Raw genomic sequence first — 15,423 nt, 5'->3', positions numbered from 1 at the left:
CCAACCAGTCCATTCTGAAGGAGATCAACCCTGGGTGTTCTTTGGAAGGAATGATGCTAAAGCTGAAACTCCAGTACTTTGGCCACCTCATGGGAAGAGTTGACTCATTGGAAAAGACTCTGATGCTGGGAGGGATTGGGGGCAGGAGCAGAAGGGGACGACCGAGGATGAGATGGCTGGATGGCATCACTGACTTGATGGGCGCGAGTCTGAGTGAACTCCGGGAGTTGGTGATGGACAGGGAGGCCTGGTGTGCTGCGATTCATGGGGTTGCAGAGTTGGACACGACTGAGCGACTGAACTGAACTGAACTGAACAACTTATCAAATACAATACTGTTGACTTGTCATTACATTTGTGTGAAATGATTCAAGTATACAGAAAATTAGGAGCATTTAACCTAATTGATTTCAAATTAAGTGGTAATAGCAAAGGCAATTCAAGTAGTAACATGGCACAACTTTCCCTGTTAGTGGTTTTAAAATGTTCCTTTAAACAAAAGATGAATTCACTTGCTTAGATATTTGAAATACAACTTTATTCTGATTCTAAACGAAAGGAATGGGAATGACAGTAACAAACAAGCTTCCACCTCTCAATACTGTCATGTGACTAGAGCAGTCTTATATTTGAAACTCAGGGAGGAAACAACTGTGTTCCAAAACACCTAAATACCCGGGTCCAAATAATGAAGGTTTTTTTTTTTTAAACTGCCACATTCACTCCAAAGCCCATCCATCTCCTTCAGCATCCAAAGATTAAGCACGTGTTCTGCTTAGCTATGTAATAAAGTGGCAAACACGCTGCACCACTGACGTCACAGGACAGTTGCCTATAAAACTAGACTTCCGACGCTGGGCCCCAGCTTCACTTTCTCACAGGTCATCATCTCCTTCCGGGAGAGAAGCTGTCTGAGCAACCTCTAAATCGGCTTATACTGTGCTGCCAAGGCTGGGTTCATGACCACCTCCCGCGCGGCAAGAGCATGCATGGAAACAAACTCCAGGTTAGGGTCTCCAATCAGTTTTCTAGCAAGCCAGAGGAAGGGCTTTTCAAAGTTGTAGCTACTTTTGGCAGAAATGTCATAGTCCTGAAGATTCTTCTTTTGGTGGAAGACAGTTGACTTTGCCTTAACCTTTCTGTCCTTAATATCCACTTTGTTGCCCCACAACACAATCAGGATGTTCTCACACACTTGTACCAGATCTCTATGCCAGTTAGGCACATTCTTGTAAGCAACTCTTGCTGTTACATCAAACATTATAATGGCACACTGAGCTTCTATATAATAGCCCTCTCTCAGTCCACCAAATTTCTCCTGACCAGCTGTATACCATACATTGAACTTAATCAGTCCTCTGTTGGTATGGAACACAAGAGGATGGACCTCAACATTCAAGGTAGCTACATACTTCTTCTCAAATTCACCAGTCAGATGACGTTTCATGAATGTAGTTTTTCTAGTACCACCATCACCAACCAATACAAAATTGAACTGAACTTGGGGTTCTCCTTGGGCAGCCATCACGATGTTACTTCCAGAAGCATCTCTGCGCCCGTCTGACTGAGCCCAAAATGGATTTTTAAATCAAATTTTTTGCTCAAGATCTTTAAATAAGCCTATTTGATTTTTCCCCTTTGGTCTGTTAATAGATAAATAAATCACAGTTCTCCTAATAATATTGAACTCTCTTTAACCTTGAACTTTTAGAGGGCAGGAGGAACTGTGAGTGTAAAGTTGGGCCTTGAGCTGCTCAGACTCTTACTTGAATTAAACATTGGAGATGTCCCCAGAAATATAGGCTTTTAGGACCATAATCATTTGAGTTAAGAGGTGACATTTATTGTCATTAGGGGAAGCGTGAGGTTAGAAAAACCCAGATCTCATACTGAAACATAATCATTTGGAATCTTCTCATCAGATGTGTGAAAGAAACATATCACAAAAATCTGCAAGAAATACTTGAGATTTTATTTTTTTTTAATACTTGAGATTTTAAAATAAAAACCACATTCTAAGCCCTCTCCCTCCAAAAGACCACACACTGTACTGCACTTTTGCTGCCACAGGTCAAATACAATTTTTTGGAAGGTCTGCTGTGATGCAGACTGCTCCTCTCTTACTTTCTTAGGTGAGTCTGAAAACCTGCTCCTTACCCTTGATCTCAAAAACACCAGAGGATTGGGGAAGGGGAGCAGTCACAGTACCTGCCTTTAGCAGATTGGAAACAGGCATCACCAAAGTAATCACAGACAAAGTAACATTTTCCAGTATTCTGTTCCTCTCATTTGGTCTAACTGGTGTGTATCCTCCAGGTCCAGGCAAGTCCCACCTCCTCCACAGAGCCTTCCCAGATTGCCCTAGCTTTTAGTGGGTGCTCTTTCTGTTGTACCCTGGAGCTCCTCTTGCCTGCACATGGAATGGGTGTCAAGGGTGAGAGTTGGACCATAAAGAAAGCTGAGCATGGAAGAATTGATGCTTTTGAACTGTGTTGTTGGAGAAGACTCTTGAGAGTCCCTTGGAGTCCCTTGGATCTCTGCAAGGAGATCCAACCAGTCCATCCAAAAGGAGATCAGTCCTGGGTGTTCATTGGAAAGACTGATGTTGAAGCTGAAATTCCAATACTCTGGCCACTTGCTGCAAAGAGCTAACTCATTTTGAAAAGACCCTGATGCTGGGAAAGATTGAAGAAAGGAGAAGGGGACGACAGAGGATGAGATGGTTAGATGGCATCACCGACTCAATGGACATGGGTTTGGGTAGACTCCAGCAGTTGGTGATGGACAGGGATGCCTGGCGTGCTGTGGTTCATGGGGTCGCAAAAAGTCGGATACGACTGAGCGACTGAACTGAACACAGAAGAAGTGCTCAATGAAAAGTAGCAGGAGTTATAATTCATCCATTATGTGTCTGTCCTGGAATCCTCAACTGGAATGCCAGCCCTACAATAACAGGTTTCATATTCCTTATTCCTCTGTGGTCTCTGAGTACCAACACATACAGGGTATCTAATAAATTTTTGTTGTTGTTGATCATTATCCCTTTGGAGGCCTGTTTTTTTCCTTCTGCATTTACTGATATCCCCTAAATGCAGAAATTCAGATCCTCTGCCTGCTTAATATTGGCATTGAGATTGGCATCTGTCTTTTTCACCTCCTATCAAGATGAGGGAAAGAAAATATTTTCTCTTCGTGATGCTAAAGTATCCCTTTCCAGTAACAACTTAGAAAGCAAGGCCCTTACAGAACATAAACTCCACAAGACTCTCAGCTGTAGCACAAGAAAGAGTTGGGGTGAAACAATCTCTGGCTCCATCAGTACCAAAAAGCATGTGTCACTCCTGGGAGATGGAGGACTTAGCAAAGGCCCCTCAGTGTGTTTAAATCCACTGCACACTGAGGCTGTCTCCACTTTCAGAAAGTCTCCAGGGAACTAGTTTTTGTCTGCGTCTCACAGAAATGAAAAATGCCAGGGTGTTTAATGAGAGAAGGCTCTCCTTGGTAGTTAGAAGATCCACATGAACTCAAAAAAGGTATCAGGCTCATTGACCTGAGTTTTGTCCACTGAGCACCACATGTGAGGTCATCTTGATCTCTCTAGGGTGATCCACAAGTCTACCATCTGGGCCTGGCCCCCAGCTAGGTGAGTCAGGAAATCAAAAGAGGCCCAAGGCTCAGTGCCTTATACTCCTTGAGGACCAGGTGTACATCCTTCTTAATGCTCTCATCATTTGAAAAGGCAGGAAGATGTAGCCCATTTCCAGAAAGTCTTTCTGTGGATGATTAATCCTATATATGGGATCCAAAGAATGTTAGAAAAAGTTTCCTCTTTTCTACCATGTCTCTTTCCTAAGACAACCTCAGAAAAGCAAAGGCCATCCCTCCTCTCAGCCCCATTTTCCTCTTCCTTTTCCAAGGGAACCTGGTTGTCTTTCCCTCACTCCTGCTGAAGCACTCAAGTTACTGGAATCTGTCTGCTTTTCCATCTCCACAGAGTTAGATGCTGGCAAGAAACCCGCCCTTCTCAGGCCTGAACCAGAGTGATGCTCCAAGACAAACACCCCCCTCTCTTGCTAATGATGACCTAGTGTCATTTACAGAATCATTAGAAGTCTCACCACCTTTTCTTCTGTGTCCTACCTTCCATTAGCCTTTTGGGGGGCATGAGTCAGCCCCCCAAAGTGGGTGGGTGAGCATCCCATCCAGGAAGGAATAACATTGTGAAAATGAAAGACACAGGAAGATGTTGCATATGCTAAAACAACATTCTATAATGTTTTATAGTATACTGAACATATGTATTTTCTGATATGGTACCCATGAGAGTGAATTCTAATAGGACTGGGATTAGTCTAAGTGGCTTTGCTAAAGTTCCTGCACACAGCTAACTCTCATTCAAGGCAAGGAGCCTGCTGACTAATAGCACTGCATTGTAACCATGGGTCCCTAGGGGTTGTGGATGGTCTGCCCCAGCCTACAAGCAATGTTCATTGATGAGGGTGAGATTGGCGATTTGCCCCTGGTCTTGGTGAGCCCATCAGAGGGCTCTGCTGTTGGGGCTAGTTATGTAACAGGATGGTGCCTACAGGACCAGCGAAATAGTCAATACAAACAGTTCTAGCAGAGACTCTAATTTGGATTCACTGTTTCCAAGGTATCAGTGACAGTTGGTGGTTTCTGGTCTGAGCAAGTGCACTTAGCTATGGCCTTAGGGAAAGAAGATAGCAGGAGCCTGCTGGCTCTGGGCCTCTCCCGTCCTTTTGCTACGAGGCAGCATTCAGCTGGGACGCACATCCTTACTTTAATGTAACTGCTCTACCATCTCCATTTTCTGTAATCAACTGTGGATGTGGAAGCATTCTCATTTGGGTCCTGTGCATCTCCTTGAACAGCTGAACAACTGGAAATGTTTAATGGCCACTGCAGTGTAGCCCCACATCCCTGGGAGACAGAGTGGACATAACGCCCAAAGAACTTGAGGGACCAGCCCAAGGCCACACAGTCAAGTAGCAGCAAAACTCAGATTGGCTCTGACTCCAATTCTCTTGCCCCTTCCACAACATTCCTCTGGATTCTTTTGCTACGATTTTGATTAGTTACCAGAAGGAAGAGGCATGTATTGAGCGACAGCCTCAGATGAGTACTGCCCTGTGTACTGAAAACAGAGTAGTAAGTCAGACAGCAGCTACATCCCCTGAGGGAGAAGAAGGAATGTCCCCACACTTCCTGAGCCACCTCATCACCTTTGGTGTCAGAGACCCAGGTGGCCAGCTTCCTCCCCTGGAACAGAGGCTACAGAGGCCTTCATTATCCCAACACGGGCTCCAGGGAGGGGGCCTCCTTGGACCCTTTCTGGCAAGGCAGTGATTTCGCTTATTTGGAAACAAGCAAACCCACCATCCATCAAAGCTCTCAGCCATAGGCTAGATGTTTCAGTGGACTCAGTGACTGATAATCATTTTGTGTGCCTTTTCTCTTTCAAAGTGTACCCATCAAGCAATTCTAATTTGCTTCTTAATTAAGATGCATGTGTAAGTCAAATTCTATTAAAGCCTCTTTCCTGATCTCCAGCACTCAGACCATCAGAGAAAGTTTGGAAGGAAAGTGCATCATGTCTTAGGGAGAGATGGCCCCTGATTCCTGGCCTTTCCTCTGCCGGGGAAGGCCTAATTAGCAGAGTGCCTGTGGACATGTCCCTTAAACTTATCTGTAGAATGAACAAATTGAATATTTGGTGAATTCCATACCATATTAATTGCTCTATTTTTAGAGTGTGGACCCTTGCCACTAGTTATTACTATTAATACTGTTACCACTGCTTTTAAGAGCAGAGAAACTGGAGGAATTGGTTGTTGCACTAAGACTTGGGAGATCCCAGCTTGGCCACTTGCCTTATCAATGTCCCTGGAGTGTCTGCCTCAAAGTTTTTAGAATTCAGCTACACAACCCTGGCACACATAACCTTTACCTGGGAGGAAAGACCACCAGATGAAGAGCAGAACAGATCTAGCAAGAATGTCCACAGAAATATTCACAGACACAGTCTGGCTTTATCCAGACAGTTTCCAACACAAAGTGCCTGAGGGTCGCTGGATAGATCCGCTTTTCCCTCCTCAAGACCTCCCTCATCACCATGAGGAAGTGGGACCACTCAAGGGAGACCAGAGCAAGCCCTGTAAGTGTAAGGAGGCAGCCTGGAACCATGAAAAGGAGCCCTGCCTTTGGAGTCAGATGCCTTGGCTTGGAAGACTGGTTCTTCTCTAGAATTAGCCTCTCAAATTCAGAGTTTATTGAAGTTATGATTAATGCAATAAGATCAAGGGATACACTACCCACAAAGCAAAGTAGAGGCTATCTGCTGGGGATATTTGGTAAGCAATCTCTCCAGTTTACCACAGCAAGGTTGGTGGCTGCGGTAATCTCCCTGTTGAGGTTGAGGTTGTGGGAACCTCTGAGTAGGGCTTAGCCAGCCTCTCATTGATGAAACTGTGCCAAGCTAATACTCCAGCACTGTTCGTTATGCTGTTCCCCTAAAAGGCCTCTCACATGTCACATCACCCAAATCTAACGTCTGGGTGGAGAGTCCAATCTCTTACCAGCCCTAGCACCATCTTGCTATGATGTTACCAGGTTATAGAATATCCACAATTCGTCTCACGTGCAGGGTCATCTGACAAGCATGGATCAAAAGCCTATAGTAGAGACAGGCAGTCTGCTATCTACAGACCCAGATGCATGAACCAGGGCCCTCGTGGCCACTTACTGGGTGTGTAGTCTCAGGGGTGTGAAGTGGCGGCAGTGACACCTACTTCCAGGGACCACAGTTAGAGCAGATGAAATCAGGCATACCTAGCACGATGCCCAGTGCATAGGTGCTCAGTGAAGGTGAGTGGTTACTAGTTTTAGTCTGTTCCTTTGGGCTGTGCACTACCTTACCCTGGGCTATTCTCTCTCTCTCTTTTTAAAATATTTATTATCAAGCTCTTTACAGAGAAAGCGTGCCAAGTTTTTCCCAAATTTTATTTATTTCTGACTGTGCTGGGCTTTTGTTGCTGTGCAGGCTTTTATCTAGTTGCAGCGAGCAGGCGCTATTCTCTAGTTGCAGAGTGCGGTCTTCTCATTGCTGGGGCTTCTCTTGTTGCAGAGTACAGGCTCTTGGGCACATGGACTTCAGTAGCTGTGGTTCCTGGACTCTAGAGCACAGGCTCAATAGGTGTGGGGCACAGGCTTAGTTGCTCCCATGGCATGTGGGATCTTCCTGGATCAGGGATTGCACCTGTGTCTCCTGCACTGGCAAAATGATTCTTTACCACTGAGCCACCAGGGAAGCCCTAACCTGGGCTGTTCATGAGAAAAATCTAATGAGTTACATCTTTGCTTAAACATACATAGAAGCCTCTTTCCTTGTTGGTCAGAGAGGCACAAGTCACTACAGCAAGATCAGGTGTGGTCCTTGGAAACAAATACGTAACAAAGTCAAAATTTACACCAAGGTCACGTTCTCAGCCAGCTTCCAACCGTGGCCACCATTAACCATTGCCAGTCTTTGGAAAGACTGGCAGTTTGCTCATGACTGTCTTGCCCTGCTGAGCCAGAAGGGAACACTCCTGTGAACAACTTGGCTGGGCGGGGCAGTGTGCTGGAGACTCCAATGGTGGGAAAAGAGGGCCTGAGGGGATTATACACACAAAACCCAATCCACCACAGCAATTGATTATTTTGCTCATTTTTAAAAACTATTTTGGGGAAATTTTTGCCTCTAAATACTCTAGACATACTATATTGCTGCTGGGGTTTTTTTTTTTTTAATCACATGAATGCTATAATATTAAAGTCAATTTTAATAGATTTAAAAAATCCATTTGTATTCACATCACCCTAAACCTCAGCTGTTTTGATATTTCTCAGTCCTTGCACAGTCCTTGTCCATAAAACCAGATAATTCTACCAGCAAAAACTAACTTATGCATAATGCATTTTAGTCTCTAAATGAAATCAGATGATTTTAGATTTAGGAATGCTTGTATCAATGCATGTGTTTATATTTCAATTTTTCCTGCATTTCCACCTGCTCCTCTGTCTCCCCTCCCTCAAATTTGAAGTAAAAGCATTCTCTTATAAAAGCCAATGTTTTCCCATGGCTTGTTTGTTTCTAGAAATTCTGCACCTTTCAGATCTTTCCACCCTGTAGATCTGTCCCGCCTCTACCTCCTCCCATTCTAGGCACTTTGTCCCCAATGGTTAATGGTGGCCACCGTTGGAAGCTGGCTGAGAATGTGACCTTGGTGTAAATTTTGACTTTGTTACTTATTATTCACTGTGTGTGCTTCAGCTCAGTTTCCTCATCTGTAAAATAATGACACTAATGTTTATCCAAAAGGATTGTCTTGAGGAATAAATGAGGGAAAGCATTTTACAGAATGCATTTATTTGGAACACTGAATAAGTGGCCATTGTATCAGTTTCCTAGGGCTGCTATAACAAATTACCACAAACTGAATAGCTTAACTCTGCAGGAATTTATTCTCTCACCATTCAGGAACGCAGAAATCTGAAATCAAGGTATCAACAGGGCTGGTTCCTTCTAGAGCCTCTGAGAGACACGCTTCTCCACACCTGCATCCTGACTTCTGGGGGCTGTTTGCCATGCCCTGGTTTGTAGCTGCGTCACTATGGTTTCTCAGTTCAGTTCAGTTCAGTCGCTCAGTCACGTCCTATGCACTGCATTGTGACCCTATGCACTGCAGCACGCCAGGCCTCCCCATCTGTCCCAAACTCCTGGAGTTCACTCAAACTCATGTCCATTGAGTCGGTGATGCCATCCAACCATCTCATCCTCTGCCGTCCCCTTCTCCTGCCTTCAATCTTTCTCAGCATCAAGGTCTTTTCAAATGAGTCAGTTCTTCACATCAGGTGCCCAAAGTACTGGAGTTTCAGCTTCAGCATCAGTCCTTCCAATGAATATTCCAGACTGATTTCCTCTAGGATGGACTGGTTGGATCTCCATGCTGTCCAAGGGACTCTCAAGAGTTTTCTCCAACACCACAGTTCAAAAGCATCAATTCTTCGGCGCTCAGCTTTCTTTATAGTCCAACTCTCACATACATGACTACTAGAAAAACCATAGCCTTTACTAGATGGACCTTCGCTGGCAAAGTAACGTCTCTGCTTTTTAATAGGCTGTCTAGGTTGGTCATAACTTTTCTTCCAAGGAGTAATTTCATGGCTGCAGTCACCATCTGCAGTGATCTTGGCGCCCCCAAAAATAAAGTCAGTCACTGTTTCCCCATCTATTTGCCATGAAGTGATGGGACCGGATGCCATGATCTTTGTTTTCTGAATGTTGAGCTTTAGGCCAACTTTTTCACTCTCCTCTTTCATTTTCATCAAGAGGCTTTTAGTTCTTCTTCACTTTCTGCCATAAGGGTAGTGTCATCTGCATATCTGAGGTTATTGATATTTCTCCTGGCAATCTTGATTCCAGCTTGTGCTTCATCCAGTCCAGTGTTTCTCATGATGTACTCTGCATGTGAGTTAAATAAGCAGGGTGACAACATACAGCCTTGACGTACTTCTTTCCCGATTTGGAACCAGTCTATTGTTTCATGTCCAGTTCTAACTCTTGTTTCCTGACCTGCATACAGATTTCTCAAAAGGCAGGTCAGGTGGTCTGGTATTCCCATCTCTTTCAGTATTTTCCACAGTTTGTTGTGATCCACACAGTCAAAGGCTTTGGCATAGTCAATAAAGCAGAAATAGATGTTTTTCTGGAACTCTCTTGCTTTTTCCAAGATCCAATGGATGTTGGCAATTTGATCTCTGGTTTTTCTGCCTTTTCTAAAACCAGCTTGAACATCTGGAAGTTCATGGTTCACGTATTGATGAAGCCTGGCTTGGAGAATTTTGAGCATTACTTTACCAGCATGTGAGATGAGTGCAATTGTGCAGTAGTTTGAGCATTCTTTGGCATTGCCTTTCTTTGGGATTGGAATGAAAACTGACCTTTTCCAGTCCTGTGGCCACTGCTGAGTTTTCCAAATTTGCTGGCATATTGAGTGCAGCACTTTCACAGCATCATCTTTCAGGATTTGAAATAGCTCCACTGGAATTCCATCACCTCCACTAGCTTTGTTTGTTGTGATGCTTCCTAAAGCCCACTTGCCCTCACATTCCAAGATGTCTGACTCTAGGTGAGTGATCACACCATCATGATTATCTGGGTTGTGAAGATCTTTTTTGTATAGTTCTTCTGTGTATTCTTGCCACCTCTTCTTAATATATTTTGCTTCTGTTAGGTCCATACCATTTCTGCCCTTTGTTGAGCCCATCTTTGCATGAAATGTCCCCTTGGTATCTCTAATTTTCTTGAAGAGATCTCTAGTCTTTCCCATTCTCTTGTTTTCCTCTATTTCTTTGCATTGATCACTGAGAAAGGCTTTCTTATCTCTCCTTGCTATTCTTTGGAACTTTGCATTCAAATAGGTATATCTTTCCTTTTCATATCTTTCCTTTTCTCCTTTGCTTTTGGCTTCTCTTCTTTTCACAGCTGTTTGTAAGGCCTCCTCAGACAGCCATTTTGCTTTTTTTTCATTTCTTTTTCTTGGGGATGGTCTTGATCCCTGTCTCCTGTACAATGTCATAAACCTCATTCCATAGTTCATCAGGCACTCTATCAGATCTAGTCCCTTGAATCTATTTCTCACTTGTACTGTATAATCATAAGGGATTTGATTTACATCATACCTGAGTGGTCTAGTGGTTTCCCTTACTTTCTTCAGTTTAAGTCTGAATTTGGCAATAAGGAGTTCATGATCTGAGCCACAGTCAGATCACAGTCTTGTTTTTGCTGACTGTATAGAGCTTCTCCATCTTTGGCTGCAAAGAATATAATCAATCTGATTTCGGTATTGACTATCTGGTGATGCCCATGTGTAGAGTCTTCTCTTGTGTTGTTGGAAGACAGTGTCTGCTATGATTAGTGTGTTCTCTTGGCAAAACTTTATTAGCCTTTGCCCTGCTTCATTCCATATTCCAAAGCCAAATATGCCTGTTACTTCAGATGTTTCTTGATTTCCTACTTTTGCATCCTAGTCCCCTATAATGAAGAGGACATCTTTTGGGGGTGCTAGTTCTAGAAGGTCTTGTAGGTCTTCATAGAACCATTCAACTTCAGCTTCTTTAGCATGGCTGGCCGGGGCAGAGACTTGGATTACCGTGATATTGAATGGTTTGCCTTGGAAACAAACAGAGACCATTTTGTCATTTTTGAGATTGCATCCAAGTACTGCATTTTGGACTCTTTTGTTGACTAGGATGGCTACTGCATTTCTTCTAAGGGATTCTTGCCCACAGTGGTAGATATAATGGTCATCTGAGTTAAATTCACCCATTCCGGTCCATCTCAGTTCGCTGATTCCTAAAACGTTGATGTTCACTCTTGCCATCTCTTGTTTGACCACTTCCAATGGGCCTTGATTCACGGACCTAACATTCCAGGTTCCTATGCAGTATTGCTCTTTACAGCATCGGATCTTGCTTCCATCACTCGTCACATCCAAAACTGGATGTTGTTTTTGCTTTGGCTCTGTCTCTTCATTCTTTCTGGAGTTATTTCTCCACTGATCTTCAGTAGCATATTGGGCACTATTGACCCAGATGGGAGTTCACCTTTCAGTGTCCTATCTTTTTGCCTTTTCATACTGTTCTCAAGGCAAGAAGACTAAAGTGGCTTGCCATTCCCTTCTCCAGTGGACCATGTTTTGTCAGAACTCTCTGCCATGAACATCCATCCTGGGTGGCCCCACAGGGCATGGCTCATAGTGTCCTTGAGTTAGACAAGGCTGTGGTCCATGCAATTAGATTGGGTAGTTTCCCGTGATTGTGGTTTTCAGTCTGTCTGCCCTCTGATGGAGAAGGACAAGAGGCTTATGGAAGCTTCCTGATGGGAGAGACTGACTGAAGGTGAAACTGGGTCTTATTCTGATGGGCGGGGCCGTGCTCAGTTCAGTTCAGTTGCTCAGTCATGTCCGACTCTTTGCAACCCCATGAATCGCAGCACGCCAGGCCTCCCTGTCCATCACCAACTCCCGGAGTTCACTCAGGCTCGCGCCCATAGAGTCAGTGATGCCATCCAGCCATCTCATCCTCTATTGTCCCCTTCTCCTCCTGCCCCCAATCCCTCCCAGCATCAGTTTTTCCAATGAGTCAACTCTTCGCATGAGGCGGCCAAAGTACTGGAGTTTCAGCTTTAGCATCATTCCTTCCAAAGAAATCCCAGGGCTGATCTCCTTCAGCATGGACTGGCTGGATCTCCTTGCAGTCCAAGGGACTCTCAAGAGTCTTCTCCAACACCACAGTTCAAAAGCATCAATTCTTCGGTGCTCAGCCTTCTTCACAGTCCAACTCTCACATCCATACATGACCACAGGAAAAACCATAGCCTTGACTAGACAGACCTTAGTCACCAAAGTAATGTCTCTGCTTTTGAATGTGCTATCTATGTTGGTCATAACTTTTCTTCCAAGGAGTAAGCGTCTTTTAATTTCATGGCTACAGTCACCATCTGCAGTGATTTTGGAGCCCCCCAAAATAAAGTCTGACACTGTTTCCACTGTTTCCCCATCTATTTCCCATGAAGTGATGGGACCGGATGCCATGATCTTTGTTTTATGAATGTTGAGCTTTAAGCCAACTTTTTCACTCTCCTCTTTCACCTTCATCAAGAGGCTTTTTAGCTCCTCTTCACTTTCTGCCATAAGGGTGGTGTCATCTGCATATCTGAGGTTATTGATATTTCTCCCGGCAATCTTAATTCCAGCTTGTGCTTCTTCCAGTCCAGCGTTTCTCATGATGTACTCTGCATATAAGTTAAATAAGCAGGGTGACAATATACAGCCTTGACATACTCCTTTTTCTATTTGGAACCAGTCTGTTGTTCCATGTCCAGTTCTAACTGCTGCTTCCTGACCTGCATACAGGTTTCTCAAGAGACAGGTCAGGTGGTCTGGTATTCCCATCTCTTTCAGAATTTTCCACAGTTTATTGTGATCCACACAGTCAAAGGCTTTGGCATAGTCAATAAAGCAGAAATTGATGTTTTTCTGGAACTCTCTTGCTTTTTCCATGAGCCAGTGGATGTTGGCAATTTGATCTCTGGTTTTTCTGCCTTTTCTAAAACCAGCTTGAACATCTGGAAGTTCATGGTTCACGTATTGATGAAGCCTGGCTTGGAGAATTTTGGGCATTACTTTACCAGCATGTGAGATGAGTGCAATTGTGTGGTAGTTTGAGCATTCTTTGGCATTGCCTTTCTTTGGAATTGGAATGAAAACTGACCTTTTCCAGTCCTGTGGCCACTGCTGAGTTTTCCAAATTTGCTAGCATATTGAGTGCAGCACTTTCAGAGCATCATCTTTCAGGATTTGAAACAGCTCAACTGGAATTCCATCACCTCCACTAGCTTTGTTTGTAGCGATGCTTTCCAAGGCCCACTTAACTTCACATTCCAGGATGTCTGGCTCCAGATTAGTGATCACACCATCATGATTATCTGGGTTGTGAAGATCTTTTTTGTATAGTTCTTCTGTGTATTCTTGCCACCTCTTCTTAATATCTCCTGCCTCTGTTAAGTCCAGACCATTTCTGTCCTTTATCGAGCCCATCTTTGCATGAAATGTTCCCTTGGTATCTCTAATTTTCTTGAAGAGATCTCTAGTCTTTCCCATTCTGTTCTTTTCCTCTATTTCTTTACATTGATCACTGAAGAAGGCTTTATTATCTCTTCTTGCTATTCTCTGGAACTCTGCATTCAGATGCTTGCGTCTTTCCTTTTCTCCTTTGCTTTTGGCTTCTCTTCTTTTCACAGCTATTTGTAAGGCCTCCCCAGACAGCCATTTTGCTTTTTTGCATTTCTTTTCCATGGGGATGGTCTTGATCCCTGTCTCCTGTACAATGTCACAAACCTCATTCCATAGTTCATCAGGCACTCTATCCGTCAGATCTAGGCCCTTAAATCTATTTCTCACTTCCACTGTATAATCATGAGGGATTTGATTTAGGTCATACCTGAATGGTCTTCCAGCTCACTAAATCTTTAATTCAATTTTCTGTTGATGGGTGGAGCTGTGTTCCCTCCCTGCTGTTTACCTGGGGGCGGAACTATGGTGGAGGAAATGAAGATAATGGCGACCTCCTTCAAAAGGTCCCATGCCTGCACTGCTGCGCTCAGTGCCCCAGCCCTGCAGCAGGCCACCGCCGACCCACGCCTCCACTGGAGATGCCTGGACACCCACAGGCAAGCCTGGGTCAGTCTCCTGTGGGGTCACTGCTCCTTTCTCCTGGGTCCTGGTGCACAAGGTTCTGATGTGCCCTCCAAGAGTCTATTTCCCAGTCCTGCTACGTTCTGGCAGGTCTGTGGTGGGGTTAATGGTGACCTCCTCCAAGAGGGCTTATGTCAACCCAAGTCTGCTGCACCCAGAGCCCCTGCCCCTGTGGCAGTCCACTGCTGACCCGTACCTCCACAGGAGACGCTCAAACGCAGTTCTGTCTCAATCTCTGTGGGGTCCCTGGGCCCTGGTGCTATGGTTTCTACCTCTGTCCTAACGATGCTTCTTCCTTCTGTGTGTGTCTTTGTGTCCTGTCCTGTTCTTATAAGGACACTGGTTACTAGATTTGGGGCTCACCCTAATCCAGCAAGACCTCCTCTTAACCAGATAATTAGATAATAATTAGATAGGTAATTAACTAGATGTAGATAATTCCATCTACAAAGACTCTATTTGCAGATAAGGTACATTCTGAGGTTCTGGGTAGACATGAATTGGGGGAGGGGGCACTATTCAGCCCCTACAGTAGTGTTGTTATAGAAGCATAAAGATCACAACCCACTCCTCTCCTCTGTGCTGGCAGAATCCTCTAGAGTGTCAAAGAGAACTTAGACCATCCCAAAGCTTTCCTGGTAGCAAAAAATAACACATTTTCTCTGACATCATAAAATTCCCTGTCTGTAGTGCAAACCAAAGTAATTCACAGGCTTGCCCTGAGTCTCTCACTTCCTTCTCTTTGAAACAGGAGTTACTCTATTGAGCACAATGTACCAATCAAGGCTCTACATGATGCCCTCAGCATCTAATGATAACAAGTCATTGTCCATGAGATTATACTTAGGGATATGGGGAGAGCTGGTGTGATTTTGGAGTCCTCCAGTCATGCACACTCCATTCTCAATGTTCTCTGTATCTAACACTGACACAGAGAAGGAAAATAAACTCTTGAAGGTTCCCTGGCCTTTGTAAGACAGAGGATGCTGTGGCCAGACTGGGTCCTTCAAGGGGGTGTCTATATTCTAAGATACCACGTTTCCTTCTCCCTGGCTCTCCACAAAAGCTGGGAGAAACACAAAAGGAAGCAGAGAGGTGATCGGGA

At 44.3% G+C, this 15,423-nt stretch overlaps 1 protein-coding gene across 1 annotated transcript; it reads right to left on the bottom strand.

Annotated features, from left to right (window-relative positions):
• LOC102171837 (GTP-binding nuclear protein Ran-like) lies at nt 683-1,557 on the bottom strand. Its single transcript, XM_013963226.2, has one exon. It carries the CDS (start codon nt 1,523-1,525, stop codon nt 923-925), a length of 603 nt encoding a protein of 200 aa, XP_013818680.1. The 5' UTR covers nt 1,526-1,557; the 3' UTR covers nt 683-922.

Source organism: Capra hircus, chromosome 4, assembly GCF_001704415.2.
Source record: "Capra hircus breed San Clemente chromosome 4, ASM170441v1, whole genome shotgun sequence".
In the NCBI taxonomy this organism is placed as follows: Eukaryota; Metazoa; Chordata; class Mammalia; order Artiodactyla; family Bovidae; genus Capra; species Capra hircus.
This window is presented reverse-complemented; position numbering and strand designations above follow the sequence as displayed.